This window comes from Rhinolophus hipposideros (assembly GCF_964194185.1).
Source record: "Rhinolophus hipposideros genome assembly, chromosome: 3".
Lineage (NCBI taxonomy): Eukaryota > Metazoa > Chordata > Mammalia > Chiroptera > Rhinolophidae > Rhinolophus > Rhinolophus hipposideros.
Window position 1 is genome coordinate 99,666,759 of NC_138049.1, and position 24,567 is coordinate 99,691,325.

Below are 24,567 nucleotides of genomic sequence, written 5' to 3' on the forward strand. Positions count from 1 at the left end.
AAGACTATATCATAGCGCAAGATGGGAGCTGGCAAAGAACTTAGGAGGCATTCTAGGTAAGAAATAGCCGTGACTAAGGTTGGAAAAAAACGGAGATAAAGAGAAGCAAAGAGGTGTAGGCATATTCTTAAAGGATTGCTGACAGGACCTGCTGGTGGAGCTGATGTGGGAATTGAGGAACCATAGAAAAGTCCTAGAGTGTTTTTGCTTAAGCAAATCGTACCTTTTACTGATGTGGAAACGATTAGGGGAAACAGCTTGGGGTAGAGTTTGGAATGGAGTTTGAAATTAAGGGTTCTGTTTGGGGCATGTAAAGTTTGAGATGCCAAGTAGACATTCAAGTCGAGATTTCAAGTGGGCAATTAAATGTCCCAATCTGGCCCTCAACGGAGAGGTCAGAGCTAAAGAGATAAATTTTGAGCCATTGATGTATAATACATATGAAAGCTGTGAGACTAAATGAAATCACCTGGTGAAAGAGAAGAGTGCCCAGGCCTGAACCCTACTGCACTGTAACATCTGGAGGTTAGAAGAAGAAGCCAGGAAGGCAGGAGAAAAATCAGAAGGGAGTAATATCACAAAAGGCCAAGAAAGGAAGTGTTTCAAGCCAACGGGAGTTCAACTGTGTCAAACGCTGCTGCACACTGGTCAGGATAGACCAGGTTATGTTTTGGTGATACATTAACAGTAAATCTCAGTAGCCTATGGTACCAGAAGTTATTTCTCATTCACCCTGCAGGAGCAGTATGAGTCAGGAGGGCAGGGAGCTCTGGTCCAAGTCCCCAGGGACCTAGGCTGACACAGACTCTGTAGCTGGAATGACACCAATCAGCTCATAGCCTGCTGGCCAGAACCAATTACATGCACCTCTCTTACTGCAGGAGACCTAGGACATGGATGGGGGCGTGTGGAATAGTTGATGACTTCGCTGCTCTAGCATTTACTGAGCAGTTAACTAAAATAAGAACAGAAAACTGACCACTGGTTTTGGCAATGCTGACATCAGTGGAGATGTCGAAAACACAGGTTCAATGGAGGAGAGGAGATGAAACTCCACTGGAGTGCATCGAGGAGAGATTGGGAGGTGAGAGGATAGAAGTGGTGAATATAGGCAACTCTGTTGAGGCATTTTATATGAAAAGGGACCAGAGGAATAGAAAAATAACTGGAATATTAATGGGGTAAAGGCAGGATATTGTTAAGATAGTTTTTTTTTTCTTCCCTGAATATCTAAGTGTCCTTAGGGCTTCTACTCTGCAATCCCACCTAAATAATGATCGTGGCTCTTATTTCACCAATGAAATCAAAGCCAGTGAACGTGAACGTTTTAATCTTCCATTTTGTATCAACCAATTCAAATATATCTACATCTAACTCAAACGAATTCAACATGGATTGTAAAGCCTTTGTGCTGATGGAAATAATCCAAGGAAGAGGGGGAGACTGCTCAGGCAAGGGAGAAGAGAAGAAGGCCAGGAGAGGAGTTTGGGAACCACCGCCCAGGTGGAGGAGTTGGCCTTTGATAAGATGGTGGGTGCTTTCTCCACTGTAACTGGAAGGAAAGCCCGGACTGCCAACGAGGCCACCAGTAAACATGGTGTTGGGAAGATGAGGAAGCCCTTGTCTTGTTGCATTTATCTTCTCAATGATATGTGGTCGTTAGTGTGGTTGGGAAACAGAGAACACAGAAGCAGTGGAGCCAGCCTGACAATTTAAGCCACTCTGTCTCCCTGAATTACTAACCCACAATTTGCAACTACCTTAAGAATTCTCCTACTGGGTTAAAGTAGCTCTTGCACGCTAAACAGCTTGCTGTGGGTAGGTTTTTAATGACTCGTTATTGTTTATGATGACAATAATAACTCATTTTTACACTTTCACTTTTTATAGTGTATTCCGTATTTATTCATTCATGCTGTCAGAGACATTCAAATAAATGAGTCATCGCTGCCACATTGTTTTATTTTTATCGTAAAACATACACAGAAAAATACATATCTTTATATATGTATAGTTAACAATGCTTTTAAGAAAAACAAGTTAACTGGAGATACCTCATCCTTGTTCGTTCATTCAGTCTACAGACCTTGTCTGGAGTGTCTACTATGTTTCAGGCACTGTGCTGGGAGCCAGAGCTACGAACCTACAAACGTGTAAGACAAAGTCATATGCCTTTTGGAGTTTATGGCCTGAGAGGTGGGGAAGGTGGGTAGGTGAGATAGTCATAGAAATACACCATTGCAAAGGTATTTAGTAGTTCCTAGATGGAGATATGCACAAAGTGCTACCTCCTCTCATTAACCCTTCACAATAACATTGAGAGACAGGAATTCTTATTAGCTTCATTTTACAGATGAAGAGCCTGAGACTTAGAGCAATTTAAATGGCAGACCCTAGGTCATACAGCTAATAAGTGAAACCAGCACTCATACCCATGTCTTCTGACTACAAATCCTATTTCCTTTCCCCAGCCACTGGACAAGAATAATAGAAGGGAAGCCTGAGGTTACACTCGAAAGCTACTATTCTTCTTCAGCCATTTGAGGGAGGGAGAATTGCTTGATAAGCCTGTGGAAAACCGGTGGTCCTCTGCCTGGGAATGCCCTGGGCAAGCAGGGAACTAGTTAAGAGTACGGTGTCTGGACCTAGAGGTCACTAGGGAACAAATTCCCCCACCCCAGAGGAGACCCGTGAGGCCTTCCCCATCAATCTCTGCGCCAGACCTATCCATAGCGGTCTCCTCTCCACCCCTGTGGCTTTCCCTTGCTGATCCCTATGCAAGGAAGGACACTGATCTTTTTACCTCCAGCTCCTGCTCCTCAGTTCCTCTCAAACCTCCCTGAGGAGAAACTCCTTGAAAAGTCCTTCTGCAATATGATTATGCCCCTTTTTCTGCTGCCTCACAATCATCTGCACTATATGTACCATATTACCATCAGCGCATTATGCTCTGTGAGTATTCTCCTGCTTTGCACTCTAAGCTTTGACGTTCCCATATCCCCAGTGCTTTATACCATAGGGTCAAGGACACCATTTCTTTTCTTTATCTGTACCTCGCCAGAGGTCTGTCAATAGATACTCGGTACTTGGTGACAGATGGTCTGTTTCACCAATTGACTCACTGCCCGAGTGAAGAAACAAATGTTTCATTTAAATAATGAAATGCTTTCTGTAAAAGAAGCAGTTAGGACACAGAGAGGTCAGAAGGGAAATGATGGCTTCCAGGATCCTTTTCACCTCTTTTTCATGGCTTGCTTATTTGCATGTGGGAGATTGTCGCCAAAGACCACTCTTAGGACCTGGACCCTACCTCTTCTCTTCTCTGTAGTACACACCCACCATCCCACGCCGCTTCAGTCCAACAGAACCATTTTAAGTGCATAAACTATTTTATGGTGGAGACTCTTCTGAGTGCAAGCTCAGTGTAGATTAGGGAAAGATAATTACTGAACTGCACCCGACATAGTTGGCTCACTAATAAAGTCCTAATGGCAGACAGTTAAGTCAACCAACTCTCCCTTTACCTCTGATCTTTGCCCCACCCCCGGGGTTCCCAGGTGAAGCAGCTCCTGTCCGATGTCTGGTGCCGAGATTCCCATGCATGAAGATCTCTAGCTCTTTTGAGCTGCCGTGTGCATTCGTAATTTTCAGCCCGCTCCCAAATCACAACCCTCCCAAAACTGCCTTTTTCTCTTGGCCATCTCTGACTTCCTAACCGCACAGGTCTGACCTCAGAGGTTTGCTGATATTGATGAGATCATTTCTACTTTGAAAATGTTTGTCCCTTAGCAACACAGTATGTAAAAGTAGGGTTTTGGAGTCAGACAAACCTGGGGTCAAGTTATGGCTTTCAATTCTACTAACTGTTGTCTTGGGGTTACTTTTAACTTTTTCAACTTCAGCTACCTTACCTCTAGAATGGCCCAGTGCTATCTAGTTGACAGGGTCACCGTGAGAATTAAATGAGATAACATATGTAATCCGTCTAGCACATACAAGTTCTCAATAAGCATGAGCTTCCCTCACTGCCAATAGAGTTGTGAATATTGAGTTAATATTTCTGAAATGTGGAACGGTGTCTGTCACATACCGTACAAGGCACACAAAAAACAATTGTCCTCTTCCTTCTCTGTCCCCCACCCCAACCAAGGAATGAACACTAGCATATCCAAACTCCATTTTGCCTTGCGCTTACTTCCCAGCTGGGGAAACAGAATTTTGTTTAAATCTGCAGGCGTTTCAGGGAAGGGGCATTTCTGCTACTAGGCTAGAATGTAATTCTTCAATTCTCTTTTTTAAATGTATCAAAGTAAATTTGAGACTAGAGTGGAATTCATTCCTAATTTAGGCCTAGATAGAAAACTTGCCTTATTTTTCAGACAGCAGGACATGTGAACACTGCCTTAGCCACGGCCCCCAGAGCGCAGGCTGACATGAGAACTGAACTTACCAGGTAGAAGCCAGTCGACAGAACCTTGACAACCACAGCCTTTGGAAGTGGTCAAGACATCTCAAACTCAAGCAATCATGTGTTTTTCCGATTATGAAGAATTTGGAGCCTCTTTCTAAGCTGAAAAGGAATGCTGCCTTTCTGTTTAGGGGCCCTCTTGGTCAACTGCCCTCTACCCCTCAAGGGGCTAGGACACACACATGTCCTGCCACCCAAATTCCCAGGGTTGGTCCAAATGTTGGGCACGGCATCAGATACCAAGGTTCTTTCAGGGCTGCTATATCTATGGACTGAAATCGATGGAAAAGGCTCCATAGATCCAGTGTAGCCTGGCAGCAGGACCCATGGCATGCTGTCCCATGTAATGGAAACGTTGCTGGCCTCCAGATTCCTGAGTTAACTCCAACACGCAGAAATGCCAACATCACCCAGGCTGCTCTCCAAGCTCCATGCCCGCGTCTGTCTATGGGTTTCTGTAAGCCACCCACATGAGTGCTTTGTCCTGAGTAAGAATACTCACAAAATAAAAACCCCAGGGGTGCTGGGTTAGGAAAATGAAGGTTTTCTGCAGATGACCTTCAGGATCATTGTTTCAAGGTTTTATTTACTGCTGGAAATGGGCAACTACCCTCAAGCAGCTGCCATTCTTTTAGAGGCTATGGGCCTGTCACTCGGTCGGCACACCGGGCCTTTTCTTACCTGCTCAGGCTAACATCCAGGACACAGCTGGGGCAGGAGGATGACTCAGGCATGGTTACCAACACAAGACGGGAACACAACCTGCCTCAAACACCACCCCTTAATTCCACCCAGCCCACGTGGTGTGCGTGGCTGGGCCTGTTAAGTTGCTGGTGGGATGTGTGATTTCTGGCACCAGGAGCCAGGAACCCATTTGATTTATTTAGATGCGGTGCCACCATTGGGTGGGTCTCCTAAGGTTTCTGTGGCTTTCCACTTCAGATTTTTCCTTCACTCCACTCCCTGGGGCCTCTGCCAAGCCTGCCATGCTTCAGCCTGGTCCAAGCCAGCCCTAAGAATCTACTAATTAAAGGTTCTCCTTTGACATCTTTCATGTGGCAATTTAGGCAACTCCAAGGCAAGTCCCAATCGGAGGAATTTCGTTCAGGTGGAATCATCTGGTTTGAACATAGGCCTTTAACCCCAAGGCCTTGGGGCACCAACTCCTTCCAGAAGTTGTCAATCAAAAGCAGGAAGTAAGTTGGGCAATTGTCCTGGGTCACCCCAAAAAATCTACTCTTTGGTCTTCACATCTGCAGCCACTTTGGCCGTGGCTAAGTGGTTTTGTCTTCCCCTCATCCTCAGATTTTATGCCCTGTTGTCCCCACCCAGCAACCCCTCAAATTGTAGCTGAGCTGCTCCTGGCCCTTAAAGTAAACAGAGCCATGGTACATGGCACTGCTTCCTGTGGCTTCCTTTCTCCACCATCACCCTGGTGGTGGAGAAACATGGACAGAGGACTTCTCAGCATCTACTCCCCGACGACCCCTCTCAGTGATTCAGGCACTCTAGGGCACCATGCTGCTCCCTGGGGATAATCACCTGCCTGTCAGCTCCTAAGGTGATGGAACTAGGCAGCTGTTTTTTCCTGAAAGCACAGGAATGATAAAGGTAACAGCAGTCATCATTTAATTGGGAAGTAATCTGGGAGCCATCTATACCAGGGGTGGTTGCCTGGGAGAGGCTGCCTGAAGAGCTGTGCTGCAAACTCTAGTGCTGTAATTACTTTCCACAGCAAAGGAGGCTGTGGTTGGTTAGCAACGTCTTCCATCCGTGTGAGGAAGGAAAGTGGGAACACAGGGGCTACGTATTTGTTATCCCTGTCTTTTATGTAACTTCTAAAACCTCTTCCTTCCTAAATGACAGCATCCTCCCCACAGTGGGGGGAGGAAGGTAAATACAATATCTCAGATGTTCCTTAATCTTTGTGGGAGATGATCCATTTCTCTTTACGAGATCCTTTAGCACCTCCCCATCTCACGAATTTCTTCAGTCCAGTGTCAGTGGACCCTTTGCTCTCCATTCTAGAAGCCTTCACCGTGGAATTTCCGTCTGTAGCCATCACCTCCCCTAGGACCATTGCACTACTCCCAAAAGTGCTGACCCACTGACCTTTCCGTTGGTTCTCATACCCCTCCTGACCTCTATGCTTCACGCTGCCTTGATGGATTGTCCCTTCCTCTCATCTAAATTCTTCATTCCTCTCCCTCCTGTTGGTCCATTCGTTGTAACTTCTCCAAACACCAAAGGATGGAATTCTCTTCTACTTGCTTATGTGAGGATATTTTTGTATTTATGTCACCTAACGCGATATTTACTAAGAAATCTCAGTGCCCGTACACCCTTACGTCAGATACCATACAAAAACACAATCCTTTCCTGCCTGTTGCTTCTCATAACTGTATGCACTCCCACGTCCTACATACTGTAGGCGTTCGTCATGTCACTGTATCAAAGCCATTCCCTTACCTTCAGTTTTGAAAGTTTCTGCTGCCAAGCCACAGTGGAGTCATCTGCCATATCCAGCTTCCTCCCAGCGTAAGCCCCCAGGGACCCCCGCCCCAGCTCTGAGCCTTCTCATGCTTTTAGCCCCCGGGTGTCCCAAACCCCCTCTCCCTTTGGAATCCACCCCTTCTCTCACTTTTCCTCTTTCCCTGTTGTTCTTCTTTTCTCCCCTTCCTTCTTCAGTCAGAGGTACCACAGGAATAAATGTCTTTCCCAAGGAAAATATAGTTTTGGCTCGGACTAGGAAATCATTTTTCAGCATGAATAACACCACTCTCCATCATTTTACTTTTGTCAATGTTTAAGCAATAGCTTCAGCAGCAGTAGGTTGTTTGGGAGCAGCCAGGAAAATGAGCTCTGGCCCGCGTGCCCCAGACTAACGGAAATCAGACAGCAGGCCCAAAGGCAATGGCATTAAACTCTCCACTTCCGATGTTTTTCCTTTGCATTTGGTTTCCATGGGATCCTGCGAGGGGGGTGGGGAGGGCTTCCAAAAGGACTGATTTGTATTCTTTAGCAAAAGAGGGAACCAAATTTCAGGATGGCAAAAAAAAAGGGGTGGGGAGGCAATTAAAAACTATGTAAGACGCCAGAACCTAAGAACTTCGGATGCCTATTCAGAAATCCAACTCCAAGGGTAATTTTGAGAGTACCTGTGGATTGTCATTTCTACCTAAGTGCTCTTTCATAGGTATCAAACTCCAGAAGATGTCACACCTTTAGGACTTGGAAATGTTTTCCACCCAACTCACAACCCAGAATTGTAATGTCATGTTTTGGGGACTTACACTAAGAAACTCCTCTTCTTTAGGGTTTGTGGGGTTTGCTTTTTTTTTTTTTTGGTTTTGCTTTGTTTTGTTTGAAATTTTATACCGTCCTGTGATACTTTATTTGCTCTCCTTTAAGTTTTAAACAATCCTTTGACTCAGCAAGCCAGGCTTCTCTGAGTCATCCATATTTTCTGGGATTCGACACTGGGACCTATGATTGACATTCACTAAAAGAAAACAACTAAGAGCTAGAAATGGGAATGGCGAGTCAGATCTCCTCAGGGCCTGCACTTTAGTGAGCAGCTGAGTCCGGCAGACTAAACAAAGTTGGGAAGAAGGTACAATTTACCTTCCCTTTCAAGCTCAAATCCCCCTGACTCTAGCTCCAGCCTTAGACACCATCTTATGTCTCTCACTTTTGCAGGACCTGTTAGTTAATTTTCAACAAATCATGGACTTTTTCTTTGATGGCCCTAAAATAATGATGCCTTCAAGGGTATTTGCATTTTTATGAAAGCTTCTTGGCATTGGAATTTATTTCTAATGGTGGGCCTTGAAACATGGTGACATGTAGTGGGGAGTGGCTATTGAATTTCTAAAATCAAACTAGACAGGGAATGAGCCTGTCCTGGAACATTCTGGAAGGGCGAGGGAAAGCAATGGAGACATGCTTTGCTTCCCCCATAATCTCATAATATGCTATACCAAAGGGAAAAAATTAAGCATCTAAAACATTCATTCATTCATTCAAAAGATATGTGATTGAGTTCTTCCTATGTGCCAGACACTATCCAGGTGCTAGAAATATTGGAGCAAACAAAACTGACAAAAATCCCAGCTCTCATGGGGCTTACAGATTCTAGAAATAAGAATACAACATATTGACATATTAAGTAAACTATACAAGTCATAAACAAAATCCATGGTTCGTTTTTCTGCAATACTATAAAAAAAATCAAAGTTTTGGACAAGATAGGCACTAATAAGAGCACAATCTCATGAGTAAATCTACTACCACCAAGTCATTTGGAGGCCCACCAACTGCCCCCACTATCAGGCATACTTCCCCTGGAAAAACTGATCTAAGAACAGAACTGGCCTCTAAATGCTGGGCAATTTTTATTCCTATAACCATTTCTTTACTGAGTCTCAGTTTCTTCATTTGTAAAATGAAATTATGACCAGGGATCATGGAGAAGTTTAATTAGAGTAATACAGGCATACCTTGGAGATACTAGGGGTTGAGTTCCAGATCACCATAATAAAGTGAATATCGTAATAAAGTGAGGCACACAAATATTTCTGGTTTCCCAGTGCATATAAAAGTTATATTTATACTATACTGTAGTCTAGTAAGTGTGAAATAGCATTATGTCTAAAAAAAATGTATACACCTTAATTTAAAAATACTTTATTGCTTAAAAATGCTAACCAAAATCTGAGCCTTCAGCAAATCGTAATCTTTTTGCTGGTGGAGGGTTTCACCTCAGCCTTGATGGGGGCTGACTGATAAGGGTGGTGGTTGATGAAGGTTAGGATAGATGTGGCAATTTCTTAAAATAAGACAACAATTTTGTTTGCCTCATCAGTTGACTTCCTTTCATGAATGATTTTTCTGTAGCATGTGATGCTGTTTGATAGCACTTTACCCACAATAGAACTTTTTTCAAAATTGGAGTCAATCATCTCAAACCCCGCTGCTGCTTTTTCAACTAAGTTACGTAATATTCTAAATCTTGTGTTGTCATTACAACAGTCTCCACAGCATCTTCACCAGGAGTAGATTCTATCTCAAGAAACCTCTTTATTCATTCATAAAAAGCAATGCCTCCTTCATTAAAGTTTTATCATGAGATTGCAGCAATTCATTCACATCTTCAGGCTCCCCTTCTAATTCTAGTTCTCTGCTATTCCCACCACATCTGCAGTTACTTCCTCCACTGAAGTTTTGAACCCCTCAGTCATCCATGAGGGTTGGAATTAACTTCTTCCAAACTCCTGTTAATGTTGATATTTTGACCTCTCCCCATGATTCACAAATGTTCTTATTGGCATCTGTAATGGTAAATCCTTTCCAGAAAGTTTTCCATTTATTTTGCCCAGATCCATCAAAGGAATCACTATCTATGGCAGCTATAACCTTACAAAATGTAGTTCTTTAATAATAAGACGTGAAAGTCACAATGACTCCTTGTTCCATGGGCTGCAGAATGGATGTTGTGTGTGTTAGCAGCATGAAAACAACATTGATCTTGTTGTGCATCTCCATCAGAGCACTGAGGTGACCAGGTGCGTTGTCAATGAGCAGTAATATTTGAAAACAATTGTTTTTTTCTGAGCACTAGATCTCAACAGTGGCCTTTAAAATATTCAGTAAACCGTGTTGTAAGCAGATGTGCTGTCATCCAGGCTTTGTTGTTCTATTTATAGTGCACGGGTAGAAGAGACTTAGCATAATTTTAAGGGCCCTAGGATTTTCAGAATGGCAAAAGAGCTTTGGCTTTAACTTAAAGTCACCAGCTGCATTAGTCCCTAGCAAGAGAGTCAGCCTGTCCTTTGAACGTTTGAAACCAGGCATTCATTGACTTCTCTCTAGCTATGAAAGTCCTAGATGTCATCTTCTTATAATACAAGGCTGTTTTGTCTACATTGAAAATCTGTTGTTTAGTGCAGCCACCTTCATGAATTATCTTTCCTAGATCTCCTGGAGAACTTGCTGCACCTTCTACATCAGCACTTGGTTCTTCTCCTTACATTTTATGTTATGGAGATGGCATGTTTCCTTAAACCAACCTCTTCTAGCTTCAGACTTTTCTTCTGCAGCTTTCTGACCTCTCTCTGCCTTCATAGAATTGCAGAGAGTTAGGGCCTTTCTCTGTATTAGGCTTTGGCTTAAGGGAATGTTGTGGCTGGTTTGATCCTCTATCCAGATTATAAAAACTTTCTCCATATCAGCAATAAGGCTCTTTCACTTTCTTATCATTCATAGGTTCACTGGAGTAGTACATTGAATTTCCTTCAAGAGCTTTTCCTTTGTATTCACAACTTCCCTAACTATTTGGCACAAAAGACCTAGCTTTTCGCCTGTCTTGGCTTTCGACATGCCTTCCTCACTAAGCTTAGTAATTTCTAATTTTTATTTAAGGTGACAGACATGTGACTCTTCCACTTGAACACTTTGAAGCCATGTAGGGTTATTAGTTGGCCTAATTTCAATATTGTTGTGTCTCAGGAAATAGAAAAGACTTCGGGGGGAGGGGAGAGAAAGAGAGAGAGAGAGAGAGAGAGAGAGAGAGAGAGAGAGAGAGAGAGAGAGAGATGGCGAATCAGTGGAACAATCAGAACACATTCAACATTTATCAATTAAGTTCACAATCTTATATGGCACTGTTCGTAGCACCCCAAAACAATTACAATAGTAATGGCACAGATCACTGGTCACAGATCACCATAACAAATATAACCATGATGAAAAAGTTCAAAATATTGTTAGAATTACAAAATTTGACACAGAGACATGAAGTGAGCAAATGCTCTGGGGGAAAAAATGACCATGATAGACTTGTTCAAGGCAGAGTTGCCACAAAGCTTCATTTTGTGAAAAACACAATCTCTGCAGAGTGCAAAAAAAGTGAAGCACAATAAACTAAAGTATGCCTATATGGAAGAAAGCACTTGGTATGGTGCTTAGCATACAATATGTAAGAAATTCATTTTTTAGTCAGCCCAGAGGTCATTCCTACCGGGTGGTAGGATATTAATCAAGTTGTCCTTTTAACCCACACTCCACCTCTTCCCCCTCCACCTAGCATCTTCTACTTTTTCTCCACCTGGAAAATGCTGCTTCATCCTTCAGAATCCTTCTTCCTCTCCCTAACAGAGGTGGCCCTCTCCCCCTCCCTGTTTCCCAACACTGGACACATGCGTTTTTCACAGCACGCAGCAACGCCATTGTAAGTGCTCACTGTTCTCGCTCCCTTACTAGACTTTGAACTCATTGAGGGCAAGGGCCTACACTTTAACCTTCTTGTTCACATGTATATCTCTGTCACATGCCTAGCACAGTGCCTAAGATCAATAGTTGTTGAGAGAATAAATAAATAGATGACCATCTCACTAGCTGAGCGAGCTTTCAGTCTCTCGTGTGCTCCACTGCCCCTGCTCTTTCTACTGTATACAATGTGTGCTTGGAGGCAAAAGCTTGCCATATGACGAAGGGCTGTTTTCTAAATCCTGAGAGGGAAGAGGAGGTAGAGACATCTCTTCAGCAAATATAAAGGTGTTCGTTAACTTTGTGGGTCTCTCCAAACTGAAGTGAGAACTGGTCTATTCGTACGACCCAAAAGGAGCTGGATGTGGGCTATAAATAAGCAGATTAGGGATGTACAAGAGTAGGGCTGAGATGGAGCCTGGGGTCACACACCACCGCTGCCTGTGGAGTCCTTTCCGTGTGCCTTCTCTGAGGACCTCAGTCTCATCCTCCGTGAGGCAGCCATGAAGCATCAGTAGGCTTCCAGGCCTTGCTTTGCCTCTTTGCCTTCAGACTATGGGAATCATTGGCCACTCAACCTTGGCCTGTCTGAGCAGACACATAGGGTGCTGGCTGCCAGGATTATGGCCATCACACTACTGTTCATTCACCTGAGGTCACCACCGTCAAAGAACTCCAACTCCAGAATACTTTCTCCATTATAGCCAGAGGAAAACCAAGACCATGTTCCCGGCAATAAACCCACGGCACTGCAAGACCCCGAATGCCTTTTAAATCACCAAAAGTATGAAATGCTTCCATAATGTGTACTTTACTAAATGTTAAGTCTTTAAACATGGGTGATTTTTATATATATGGTATCGTGCTGGCCCCAAATTTCTTAGCAAGACCTTCCATTTTCTCTGCAAAATGATCCCAAACTACCTTCCTGGGCTTATCTCTTCCATGTAGCCAATGTCCTTCTGCTCCCACTGCCCAGTGACCTCCACACCTCATGGAAGATCCAGTGGGGTTTTCAACTGATTGTAGGTTTATCTAGGACTTACTGCTCTAACAGTACCTTGCGTGCTGAAAAACCTCAACTTGGCCTTCCCACCCAGCTAGCAGTTCGGACTGTCAGCTCTAAAAGAAAGCAGAACCTGGGAGAGAAAAGGCCATAAATGCTTCTCCTTCACTACAGCATTTTGAGCAACCCTCTATCCTGCACCACCACCTCCACCCACCGCCACTACTGGTCGGTGGAAACCTCATCACCTCCTCTGTGGGAGGCAATTCGGGGATCTCACAGGCAGGTTCCAATGTGGCTTGTAAACAGCTTCTCTCTTCCCTGACTCTATTCCAAGAGACTTGTTCCCTTTATGCTCTGTTGTTATTTTATTATGCAGTGAAAGGCATCATACATTGTTAAAATGGGCACAGACCAGAGACAGGGGAGAGGCATGGAGTGAGTCCCTTGGTTCCTGGTAGAAGAAAAGATCCCTCTGATCAATGTCTCTCGTGCATCAGAGCTTGTCTTTCCGAGTCTCAAACAAACGTGTTCCCAGCCCCATCCCACCCCCGACTCTGGAGTGTGCAGGGCAGATGTGGAGATAGAACTGAGCTGTATCCATTTGCTTCTGATGGAACAGGGTGGGGTGTCTATGTGGGCCTCACCATTCAGACATTCTTCATGGTGCTATTTTTATCAACAGTAATCATTAAATTGGTGTCAGATGGGCTGGTCCAGTTACTCACCCTAAGGCTTAGTGATGGGATTCAGCGGGTTTTTTCCAGGCAAGAGGAGATGTGGCCCATATGAATGCATCTCTGCAACCCTAGGCTTCCACGTGAACCCCTGTAGCCCTGGACCATTTTCCTAAGGCAATAACAGCAAGTCTCCTCATCACTCCCAGTTCATTCTTGACTTGATTCATATAACAGATATATGTTGAGCACATTCTAAATGCCAATCATTGAACAAGACGCCAAAAAGTCACCAAAAAATATTATCTGCACTCCCCTCCCCAGAGAAATTTATCTTTTACCAGAAAGAATTGTCATGTAAAGTGACGGAGTCTCCTAGGCTGTGCATGTTCCGGAGGCATCGATGGGTACATGGTGGAGGGAGGATTTGTTCTGTCTGGGCCTTGGGGAAAGTTCCATGGAGGTGTTCACACTCATCCAGGGCTTCAGTGATAAGTATAACATCGAAAAAGGAACCAAGGGCAGAGGAATTAAAAAAATGGCTCTGTAGATTTATCCAAAATTTAACTATGAATTCTGCTCTCATGCAGAGTCCCAGGCACACACCTGCATTGACCCTCACCCTGGGAGGAGTGAGGAAGAGGGCCTTGTTGCAAGAATGCCAACTACTTCCTCCAAGGGCACTGCCCCTTCTGTCTCTGAGTTTCAGAATTTGGCCCCAGAGCAGGGCCTAGCAGCGAGGATTAGTCTGTCGTGGCAATAGTGATGCAAGTTTAGACATAAACTAGGGACCTTCACCAGCATCTGCTCCTGGGTCTTGCGTTTGAGACTCTAACTCCCAAGTAAGAACGGAGGCCCCACTAGCCACAGAAAACAGGGATGAGTCATTGTACGGTGACTGCGAGCAGAATTTTCTCGACTCTAAATCTTTCAGTCTGGATTATACTTCTTTTAACTAAATCCCTGGAAATTCAGGGTGAACTTTAACAGAAGACCAAAATGGGGCATGACAGGAAAACGGAGAAATGTGGCACTGAACGATGGCAGAAAGTACATTTGCAGATGTTCCTGGCAATCCAGGGCTTGGCACTCTGGCTTTCATTTCCTTTGACCAGACATTCCAAACTCCACCCCCCACACGTCACATGGATGTGCAGGCGCAGCCCTACAGCGTGCAGTGGGTGTCGCTGCCAGGGCCTCCTCTGTGGGTTGGCCGCCAGCTGGAAGAGCCCGGGGCCACCTGTCTGGTCAGGAGCCTCTCTGCTCTGGGCCTCTCAGAGCTGGAGCCAGGGCTGGCTTTGTGGTCTCACTAAAGTGACAATGAAGTTAATGGGATCCTGATGCTGTGACTGAGGCCATTTCCCTGTGTCTCCCACAGGGATGAGAGAAGAGATGTCATTAGGACGCCAGGAGGCTTTTGAAATCTTCAAGAGGGACCACGCTGACAGCATTACCATCGCAGACAACAAACAGATTCTGAAACAGAGGTAAGGCTGGTTCAGCGAGCAGCTGGTCCCCAGGGCTTATCCGGGCCAGCCTGGAGGAAACTTGCTTCTGTCCTCCTTCATCTGCCCAACCTAATGTCTCAAAGGAAGGCACGGCCTTTATTCAGTTTCACATTGAATTCCATCAGCCCGGTATGATTCTCTCAGATGTGGAAGCCTCATCATGCCGGTACTTCTGGGTAGCACCATTAGGGCAGGGGCGGTTACTGGCAGCCCTAACTTGGTATACACTCCTCACACCATACATTCATTCTCATCGGCTTGTGACTCTCAATATCTTCCTGTTCCAAAGGCAGAGAAAAAAAATCTATGGGCAAAATTATAGTCCTAGAACTCCAGGCCCTCCAGCTGTTCTGAAGAGCAGTCCTGTACTTCTTAGTCAAAGGAAATTTGTACACACACACCTTGTGACCCAGAGGCCTTAGGTGTGTGCGTTCTGCAGGCCGGAAGCAGAGCAGGCGGCATCATCTGCTGACATGTTGCAGCTAACCCATGAATTAGACACATTTTCCTCAAACTGTAGCAAACAGAAAGACTCCCGGACTTATGGTGCTAGAGCTCAGAAGGGGCAGTGCTGGACTGTGAATGCTTATATGTCACTTGTGACTCTGGATCATAGCACACAGTAAATTTCCAAAAACTATTGGTTGACTTAAAATGAGAGTGAAAGTCAGTTACATGCTTATAAATGACAGTTCGAGGAAGCTTGAGAAGTAGATGAGCTCTCTCAGGAAATCATTTGGAAGTGCAAGGGTCTGCAGGGTAGAACCATAGGGGAAAGCTTTAGTGGAAACGGAGAGGAAATGGAGGCCACGACGGGCACTGAGAACAAGCAAAGAGAGAAGGGGGACCAGGAGAAATTATTGTCCTGAAAACCAAGAGGAGAGACGGCTCCAAGAAGAAGCATGTTGCCCATGGTGTCGATGCTGCAAAGAAATAAGCAGGAGGAGCTGGAAAGTGCACAGAGTTAGTAACTAAAAGACCAGGGTTTGGAGTGTTGGGAGTGAAGGAGCAAGTGAGAAGAAATTGAACAAATCGAGAAAGAGAGCAAACAATTGTTCAAAAAATTTGTGATAGATAAAAACACTTTTAAAAAGAAAAAGTAGGGGGGGGGTGGCAGGGAGGTAGCTTAAGGAGAGGGAAGGTTTGTTTCAGAATAGGAGAGAATGGGCCAAGGCCGAAGGCTGCAGAAGCAAGCCAGTGGCGAGAGAGAGAGAGCCGAGCAAGGAAAAGACTGACACAGCAAGGCTTCAGGGAGTCCAGTCAGGAGGGAATCAAAAGATCAGAGGAGCTGAGCCGGGAAGGAGGCCTGAATAAAACAACAAAGCAAGATGGGGCTGACATTGCTACATTCAGAAGTGGAGGGAGAAGATTAAAGGTGATCTCTTCTTACTCTGTGAGAGTTGAGGCAGAACCAGAGACTTGAGGATGGTGATGAAGGTTTAATACAACTGCCCCGGGAATGAGAAAGAAGGCCGACCTGGAAAAAAAAAGCAAGGAAAGGCATTCAGCATTGAGGGCCCAGCTTGGACGGTTAACCACAGCGCTCACACTCGGGCGGGGTCGGGGAGTGGAGGGAGTTGGTGGGAATCGCAGATCACTTTAGGTGCACAGTGAAGGTGATAGGTGTGTAGCCAGGAACAGCCGTCTGGAGCGCAGTGCAACCCTCTTTAGTCCAAAGAAGGGTATGCACCCCCGTGACCGAGCAATTCCAGTTCTGGATGTACCTCCCAAGTTCTCATGGTTCAGAAGGAGACACATACGACAATTCCTAGGGCACCTCTGTTTGTGGCCAAGGAGACTTAGAAGGCTTCTGGGTGTCCACTCCTGGGGAAGTAGAGAGAAGGGCTTCCATAGGTTGGATTCATGGATTAATGTACACATACTAGCAAGGATCACACTAAGAACACACAATTTATGTACCTTGTAAACACGTGAACACCAAAGAAAACCAGCCAAACAGAAAGATAAACTTTAACATACTTTAACCATAAAATGGTTACCTTTGTGGAGAAGACAATGGGACCAAGACTCGGATTTAAATGAATAAATGAATAAAACAAGGGGTGGGGGAGAAAATAAAGTGAATTTACTGAAAGATGAGAACTCTCTCCCTAAAAAAAATGTACCTGTGCACCTCCACGCAAATCCAGCAGTTTCACAAACCTTCTAATGCTTTGCCATGGTGTTAGCCATGTACTCATATGTATAGTATAGTCAGTTGGATGTGTTGGAGCAGGATACCTTGTGTGTCTGAAGATAATCATGTCAAACTAGACAACAGCTGCCTCATCCAATAAGGGCTTCCAAAGTGCCCTTAAGCTATGTCGCTACCTAAGGCTTCAGAGCTTACACCAGTGCCTTATAACCCTGGCTTGATGTTAAAATGACCACGGAGCTTGTAAGCTACCGACCCTCAGCCTAACGCCACAGATGGTCTAACTTAATTAGGTAGAGCCTGAGCTGCATTTTGTTTGAAGAGTCCAACATGCAACCAGATTTGAAAACCACTGGCTGGACAGTGTCCACATACCTTGAGGTCCAGAAGCTCTGAGGTAGGATCTCAGAAACTCTTCAGGTAAAAACAGTTGCCAAGTGATTCTTTTGCACACTCATGCTTAAGAACCACTGGCTGAGGAAGAATGTACTACTTCAACTTTCTTATTCTAGAATTGGCATGGTTCCTGGTTCTGGTTTGTACCCTTGAGTTTAGGTGTGTTTCCAGCGGGAAGGTGGGGGGTCAGGGTGGTAGTCTTAAGAGATGTGGGTATTGTGGTCTTTCTAAGCCTTCTGATACAGAGCTCACTAAACTCTAGTTCAGCAGCTCTGATAACCCATGTGACAAATGTGCTTTTGGTTTTAAACACATCTTAATCAAGCAGGATGGGTTGATAATACTGGAGGTCCTATCTTCCCTGAGATCATAGAGCAAGGGAATTAATGAAACTCACACAAAGCTTTCTTTTAAAAAAAGGTTTACCCAGTAGTAAATCAGTCTTTGTAAGTCAAGTGGAAAGTCAGGAGACCAGCCCACATTTTTTTAAAAAAATGTCTACATCTCTTTAATGTTACTGTAATAAAAATCATTGAAGGAATATTTGGTCCTTGGGGGTACAACCTAGGACCTACCCCTTTCTAAGGATGGAAGTTTTGGTTTGCTTTCATGGCGCATATTCAATTATTCTATGACATGCTCATAACTGCTTAAGATAGAAGACTAAGAGAAAATGTTTCTATATGAAAACAAATAGCTGTGAGCCAGTTTTCCTACAGACATCAAAATAAGGCCCCACAGATGCACATAGGGGCGACCCCCGTGCCACCCTTACTTTAGAAAACAGTCCACAGTAACCTGACTGCCCCTACACATCTGTTCCCATTCCCGCTAGTGACCAGAAGCATCACGGGGACCATCTCGGGAGGACTGGCTAGTCCTGGGAACACAGACATGCACCAGCAGGGTTTTACTCAGGATGGTATTAAATGACCAAAGTCTACTCACTCTACCTTGTCTCACCTTTCTCCTAGTCCTCGGCAACCAGGACCCAGTGGCCTGCATTATCATTTTATCCCTACTTCTCATATCAAATAACTCTGCTCTCTGATGATTCTAATGTGGCGACATCACATTGGCAAAATCCACGAAAGAGGGACTCAGGACTAATTGCCCCCACATCTGAGCCTCGGGCCAGCTCAGCCTCTCTAGCCCATCGTATGTAGGTTCAAAGCTTAAATGTAGGGACTCTTGGTGACCCACCATCCCTTCTAACTCCCCCAGCTCCCCAAGAGTGCAAGAGTTGCTTTAGAGTTGCAGGAGGGCACTACGTCTGTGTTACTTAATAGAAGGGTTTTCTTCCTCTTCTTACCTGCACCCTTTACTGCCCTCACAGGGGATTTCTAGCCTCCCCCAGCTCTGGCCCTATCAGGGGAAAACTATGCTGCCTGCCTGTGACAACAGAAACAAGATGTTGGCCCTATTAACAAGATGTTAACAGGACATTTGCCCTTCACTGAACTACAGCATGTGAGCCGATTCTTAAGCCGGATTTTTCAGTAGAAGACAATTGCAATTGAAAATCACTTCATTTTTCAGGCATGATTCACTCTCATAGTATATAACAATATGAAGAGGGGCTGGAAAGCCCATGCTAGGCAAACACCAGTGCCCAGGCAACACACAGCTAACTTTCTTTTGTGGCAGATCTTACCTACAAATTGAGTCACTCACTCACAGAGTGCCATTAAATAACAAAAGCAGACATAAACAGGGAGATTAACTGCAGTTGGAAAAAGGGCGCTGATAATATGAATAAACCGGGAAAAGCGCCCCTTTACTCAGTTGGATCCTTCAGACATAAAATAGAACAGCACTCTAAAACCAACAGGAAAACTGGACCGAGGGTGGAGAGAAATCTCATGGCACCATCTGGAAATAACATCCATGACAAATAGGAGTTCCCTGGTTCCCATTAGACTTCAATTTTAACCTTTATTATTTTTCCATTTGTTTTTTTTCTACCTACCTCTTGTCTCCTGCACTAGAATTATACACTCTGAGAGCAGAGATTAGATTAGAATCTTCTCAGCCTCCCCACAGTTCTTAAAACAGTGCTGGCCTCACAAATGATACTCAAAAGCACTCTTTTGCTTGAGATTGACAATTTGAAATTGACTTTGAGAAATCTTAGCAGTCAAGAAAACTGCTTGAGAAGGCTGTAGCTAACTAGAAGTAAGAGAATGCAGCAGCAGGCTTCTTGAGAGTCAAGGAAGGAACTGCTCCACACCAGATGAGAGAAGGGAGCCATCCTAACGGGGGAATGAGGTGAAATAGAAAAGAAATATTGGAATTTTTTTTATAGTGTAAGGGAAGTGAAAGGTGGCCCGCTAGGTTAAAGCAGCAGCTGCCCATGCTGCCCACTAAATTGTCTGTGTTTCTAATTGCCCTGGTGCAAAACCAGGCTTTGGGCTTCCTCAGCGGCTCCCCCAGTGATGACTTTCGTCTCTGCCTGACGCACACCCTGGGCAAGGTGGGATTCTCCCAGGAGCTGGTCTAGGAAGTTACCTGAGATTCTGTCTCAATCCCCCATCTTTTTCATTCCCTTTGAAGATGAAGAACTTGGCAGCTGTCTTGGGTGACCTTCACCATTGACTTGCAAGTTTCCCTTCTGACTTTTTGGTTTGCTGACAGGATGATGCTTATCCATTATTGTCTGTGGTTACTGTTTCCAACGTGCAATCCCACCTCACAGTTCGTCCCATGCCCCCGGGGTTCCGACACAGCCAGGCAGTGGTCATGCTTCACAGTCCCAAAGCACACTTGCACCTGGGAACTTTCCACATCAGCCCAGCCCTGAGAGGCATCTCATCCTAAGCTCAGAAATGAGGAATCTGAGATCCAGCTGTTAAGAGGTGGAGTGGGAGTTAGAATCCAGGTCTCTGACTCCCAGTCCAATGCTCTCCACATTGCTCACGCTGCCTGTGTACACGTGCTCGCTCACGTGTTGCTTCCTTTAATCTGCAATTTCCGGAATGCTTACTCAGTAAGAGCCCATTCTAAGCTCCAGGAATATAAGAGTGAATTAAACAGATGTGCTCACTATCCTCACGGAACTTAAGATATCGAAAGGGAAACAAAGAAGTAAACAGGCAATCCCAGGCCGGCCCTGGTTGGAGCTTCGTGCTCCTAACTCTGAAGGCTGCCGGTTCAATTCCCACATGGGCCAGTGGGCTCTCAACCACAAGGTTGCCAGTTCAACTCCTCAAGTCCCGCCAGGGATGGGAGGCTCCGCCCCCTGCAACTAAGATTGAACACGGCACCTTGAGCTGAGCTGCCGCTGAGCTCCCGGATGGCTCAGTTGCCAGTTAGACTCCCCCAAGGGATGGTGGGCTGCGCCCCCTGCAACTGGCACCCGCAACTGGACCTGGAGCTGAGCTGCGCCTTCCACAACTAAGACTGAAAGGACAACAACTTGAAGCTGAACGGCACCCTCCACAGCTAAGACTGAAAGGACAGCAACATAACTTGGAAAAAAAAAAAGTCCTGGAAGTACACATTGTTCCCCAATAAAGTCCTGTTCCCCTTCCCCAATAAAATCTTAAAAAAAAAAAAAAAAAAAAGCAGGTCCATTGCAGCATGCTGTCTGCCTGTGAGGACAGTTCAGGGTGCTGTGGAGCAGTACGGTGACACCTATGGCCACCTTGCATGGTCCTAGGAAGTGGTTCAGAGTAAGAGACATCTCAGCTGAAACTGAGGGATTAGGTACAAACTAGCCAGGTGAAGAGAGAGGTTCCAAGCAAAGGGAACAGCCCTAAGGTGAGAGAGAGAGTGTGACACTTGATGGAAGTGAAAGCAATTCAGCCTAGAAAGGCAAAGAAGAACCTGGAGAAATCAGCAGGAGCCAGAGCTGAGGAGTCTAGTTATCAGGGCTAAGGAATGTGGACTTTGTCCTGATGTCACCGGGCAGCCCTTGAAGAGTTTTAAGCAGGATAATAACAAAATCAAGTTTGCATTGAAGAAAGTGCCCCGCAGCTAAATTGTGGGAAGTAGCCTGAAGGAGGTTGCAAGCAGTCCTCGAAGTAACCTGGGAAAGAGGTGACAGCTTCTTCTCTAAGGCCAAGTAGGAGTCAAGCGAAGTGGAATGTTATGATAGATACTGAGCGTGTAGAATGGATGCGACTCCACAATTGAGTGAAGGGGCTAATGGAAGCGAGGCAAAGGATGGGATGAGGAAAGATAGGAGAAAGGTGGGAGGTCTTCAGGGAAAGTCATCAGTTCTGCTTGGGAGACAGTGAATGTGAGGTATCTGCCAGGACATCCGATGGGCAGCTGGATACGGGGTCAGGAAATCAGCAGGGCTGAGGTGGAGATTTGAGAGATGTCAGCAGAAATCACAAATGAAGGCACTGGCGTGAGGAAGACCCAGAGAGAATAGTAACGTGAGGACAGGGCTAGGTCAAAACCCTGACACTTACCAACATCTAAGCAACAGCCTGCGGTAGAAGACCCTTCCAAGGAGACTGAAAGGGAGCAGCCAAGGAGAGAGGGGTGAAACCCAGGAGAGCCAGGTGATCGCACATGGAAGCCAGTGAAAGAGAATGCGTTCCCTGTGGGGACAGTGGTCGTCAGCACAGTGCTGGACACACAGTGGGTGCGCACAGTGCGTGCAGCTGGATCTGTGGAGGCTAGCTATCTCAGGAAGGCAGCTGTGAGAGACCGGCCAGAGCACTGCACCCTTCCAAACCCAGGCCTTGGCCCAAGGTAGGCAGGTTCTGTGCCTGCCAGCCCAGAGCTGTACCAGCAACGCCTCAGTGTGAGCCACACAGCCAGTAGGAACACTTGAGCACCAGGAGTGACAGACCCTTGGGGGCTCACAGATGTTCTGGTTGAGTCCCAGAGCCTTCTTACCTGGCCCTCCTCAAGGGCCACGCCTCCTCACCAGTGTAGCCTCAGCTGAGGATATTGTCCAGGGTGCAGCATGCCCCAGGGACAATCAGCGCAGGTTCACCGCCTTGGTCACACACTGGTTCCCTGAGCCATGTCATTAATGAAAATGTGCCTCTTTCAGAAGGTCAGGGGTCAGAGTCAACTCTGGATGAGCAGGACTTACACAGAGGCAGGTGGAAAGGGGAGGGAGTGGGACCAAGGGAGACCCGCTGGCAAGGCCTGGAGGTGCAGGGTGGGCAAGGAAGAAAGTGGCAGAACTGGGGGGCTCCCCTCCTTTCTCAGCAATTTGGCATCACCTGCTTTCCCTTCTCATCTCTCCCGGCTCCTTTTACACCACTCCCTCTTGTCCCTCAGGGCTGGGTTTCCTTAGGAAAGAGTTTGTCTTGACAACCAGGGATCGGGAATGCATGTGGGTGTGGTAGCCTGGAGTGATGACAACTACAGAATGAAGGGAAAAATGGTCTCATGAACACAGGACAGCGCTCAGCCCACACCTCTTCAGTGGGTAAACCCTTTTAAGCTTGGCACTGGGCTGCAGAGAAGGGACTGGAACAGCTCACAGCTGTCTGCCAGGCCCGCTGCAGGGTGGTTCTTTGGAGAGCATTGACTACAGCACTAAGCAGCTCCCTCCGCCATGGCCCCTGGACACCTCTGGGCACTGCCAAGGTGGTGGGCGTGCGAGGATGAGGGAGCTTTCTATCCCAGGCCTATCAGGGCTTCTCTAAACAGTGCCGCTGTGGAGATGGCCTATTCTGCCTGTGGTATCTTCTCTTTTCTATCTCTGTTCTGCTTTCCTCCAGCACTGACATGAATTTCAGCAGACTTGCAGCCTTGCTCTTGTATTTTCCTTATTCCAAAGAGTCGAAAGCTTCCAGAATTCTACAGAACTGGCAGTAAGAGGAATCATTCATTGAGCAATGAAGGGTGATCAAATCCTACAAAATCCTAGGTCATGGAGACAGACATGGAGGCATCTCCACATGCAGAGCTTAAAGTATAAAGATAGTCCTCATCTTCTGAGTGGCCTGGACCAAACTTCAGATGATGGCTGCCCAGCAAAGGCCCGTGTGACCCCACAGAGCCCAGCACAGTAACCTACACATCATAGGAATGTCTGCTGAACCGAATTCAATCTGAATGGCATCAAATGGAACTGCACTTCTCTCCGGAAGGGAACGAGCCTTAGCTGAAGAGAGGACATGCATACTCCATGATGAACACTCTTAATGAGGGAACCAGGGGTGGAGTCCCAAGAAGCCTAACATTGAGAGAAAATTTCGTCTCCTTCCCTGGAAACTTCCTGCCTGTGGTCACAGGCCAGGAAGACAGATTCGGTAAATAGCAGTGATATCACTCACACTGTTTTTCATCAAGCACAGAGCAGTCATGGCATGTCGTTCCTCTGCCTGGAATACCCTCCTCTCTACTTCCTCTAACAAAATCCTGCTCAACGAAAGCATTTATGGATGAAACAATTTATGGGATATACTGGAATCCAGAAGCATTGGGGAGGTGGGGAGAGGATGGGGACAGAGGAGGGAGTGAAAAATCAAATTGGCCACATGTTGCCAATTAATGAAATATGATGGTAGGTATGGGAGTGTACGTTCTGTCATTCTCTCTATTTTGTGTATATTTGGAAATTTCCATAATATTTTTTCTAAAATCTCTTACACACCCATAAAACCCAGTCAATCCTACCTTGTACGTGAAGATTTCCTGACTACTCCCCACTCATGGATTGGCCCCTCCCTAGTCATTCTAATGGCCTGGCCAGTGTTGGGCACGTAGCACAGTGCTTTACTATAGCCACATATCATGTACTTGTTTCATAGATTTTTCAGTTGCCTCTTAAATTTCAGGGCAGAAAGAAGAAGATGGGAGAGCTACTATCATTTCATAAGGTTCTGTGCAGCATGTTTCTCATACATTCTTCTCCCACACAAGGTTGGGCTCTCCCTGATTGTCTCACAAGTATTTGTGGGGAAACATGGAGGACCCATTAAGTAAACAACAGCACAATCATCTGCTAGCTAGTAGGCAGCCATCAAAGATAATGGAGAAGTTTCTAATGACGTGGGGAATGATTAATGTTACAATGCTAAGTAAAAAAAACACCAGAGGGGTGACATCATAGGAATGGCGGCAGCAAAGTGGTCTTCTTGAGTTCTCCTCCGGAACTTACCACAAATTGAACATCT

At 45.7% G+C, this 24,567-nt stretch overlaps 1 protein-coding gene and 1 long non-coding RNA gene across 2 annotated transcripts in view; one reads left to right on the forward strand and one right to left on the reverse strand.

The window, feature by feature from the left end:
* KIF6 (kinesin family member 6) overlaps positions 1–24,567 on the forward strand; it is a 417,374-nt gene that overhangs the window by 286,670 nt on the left and 106,137 nt on the right. Inside the window, exon 14 of the mRNA XM_081042893.1 lies at positions 14,796–14,904. Coding sequence (XP_080899019.1) covers positions 14,796–14,904 — 109 coding nt within the window. The remainder of the gene's footprint in view (positions 1–14,795; positions 14,905–24,567) is intronic.
* LOC308494928 overlaps positions 7,835–24,567 on the reverse strand; it is a 48,894-nt gene continuing 32,161 nt past the window's right edge. The window contains exons 2-3 of the long non-coding RNA XR_013992964.1: positions 16,316–16,402; positions 7,835–10,988 (exon numbers count right to left, since the gene is read on the reverse strand). This is a non-coding gene — a long non-coding RNA (uncharacterized lncRNA). The remainder of the gene's footprint in view (positions 10,989–16,315; positions 16,403–24,567) is intronic.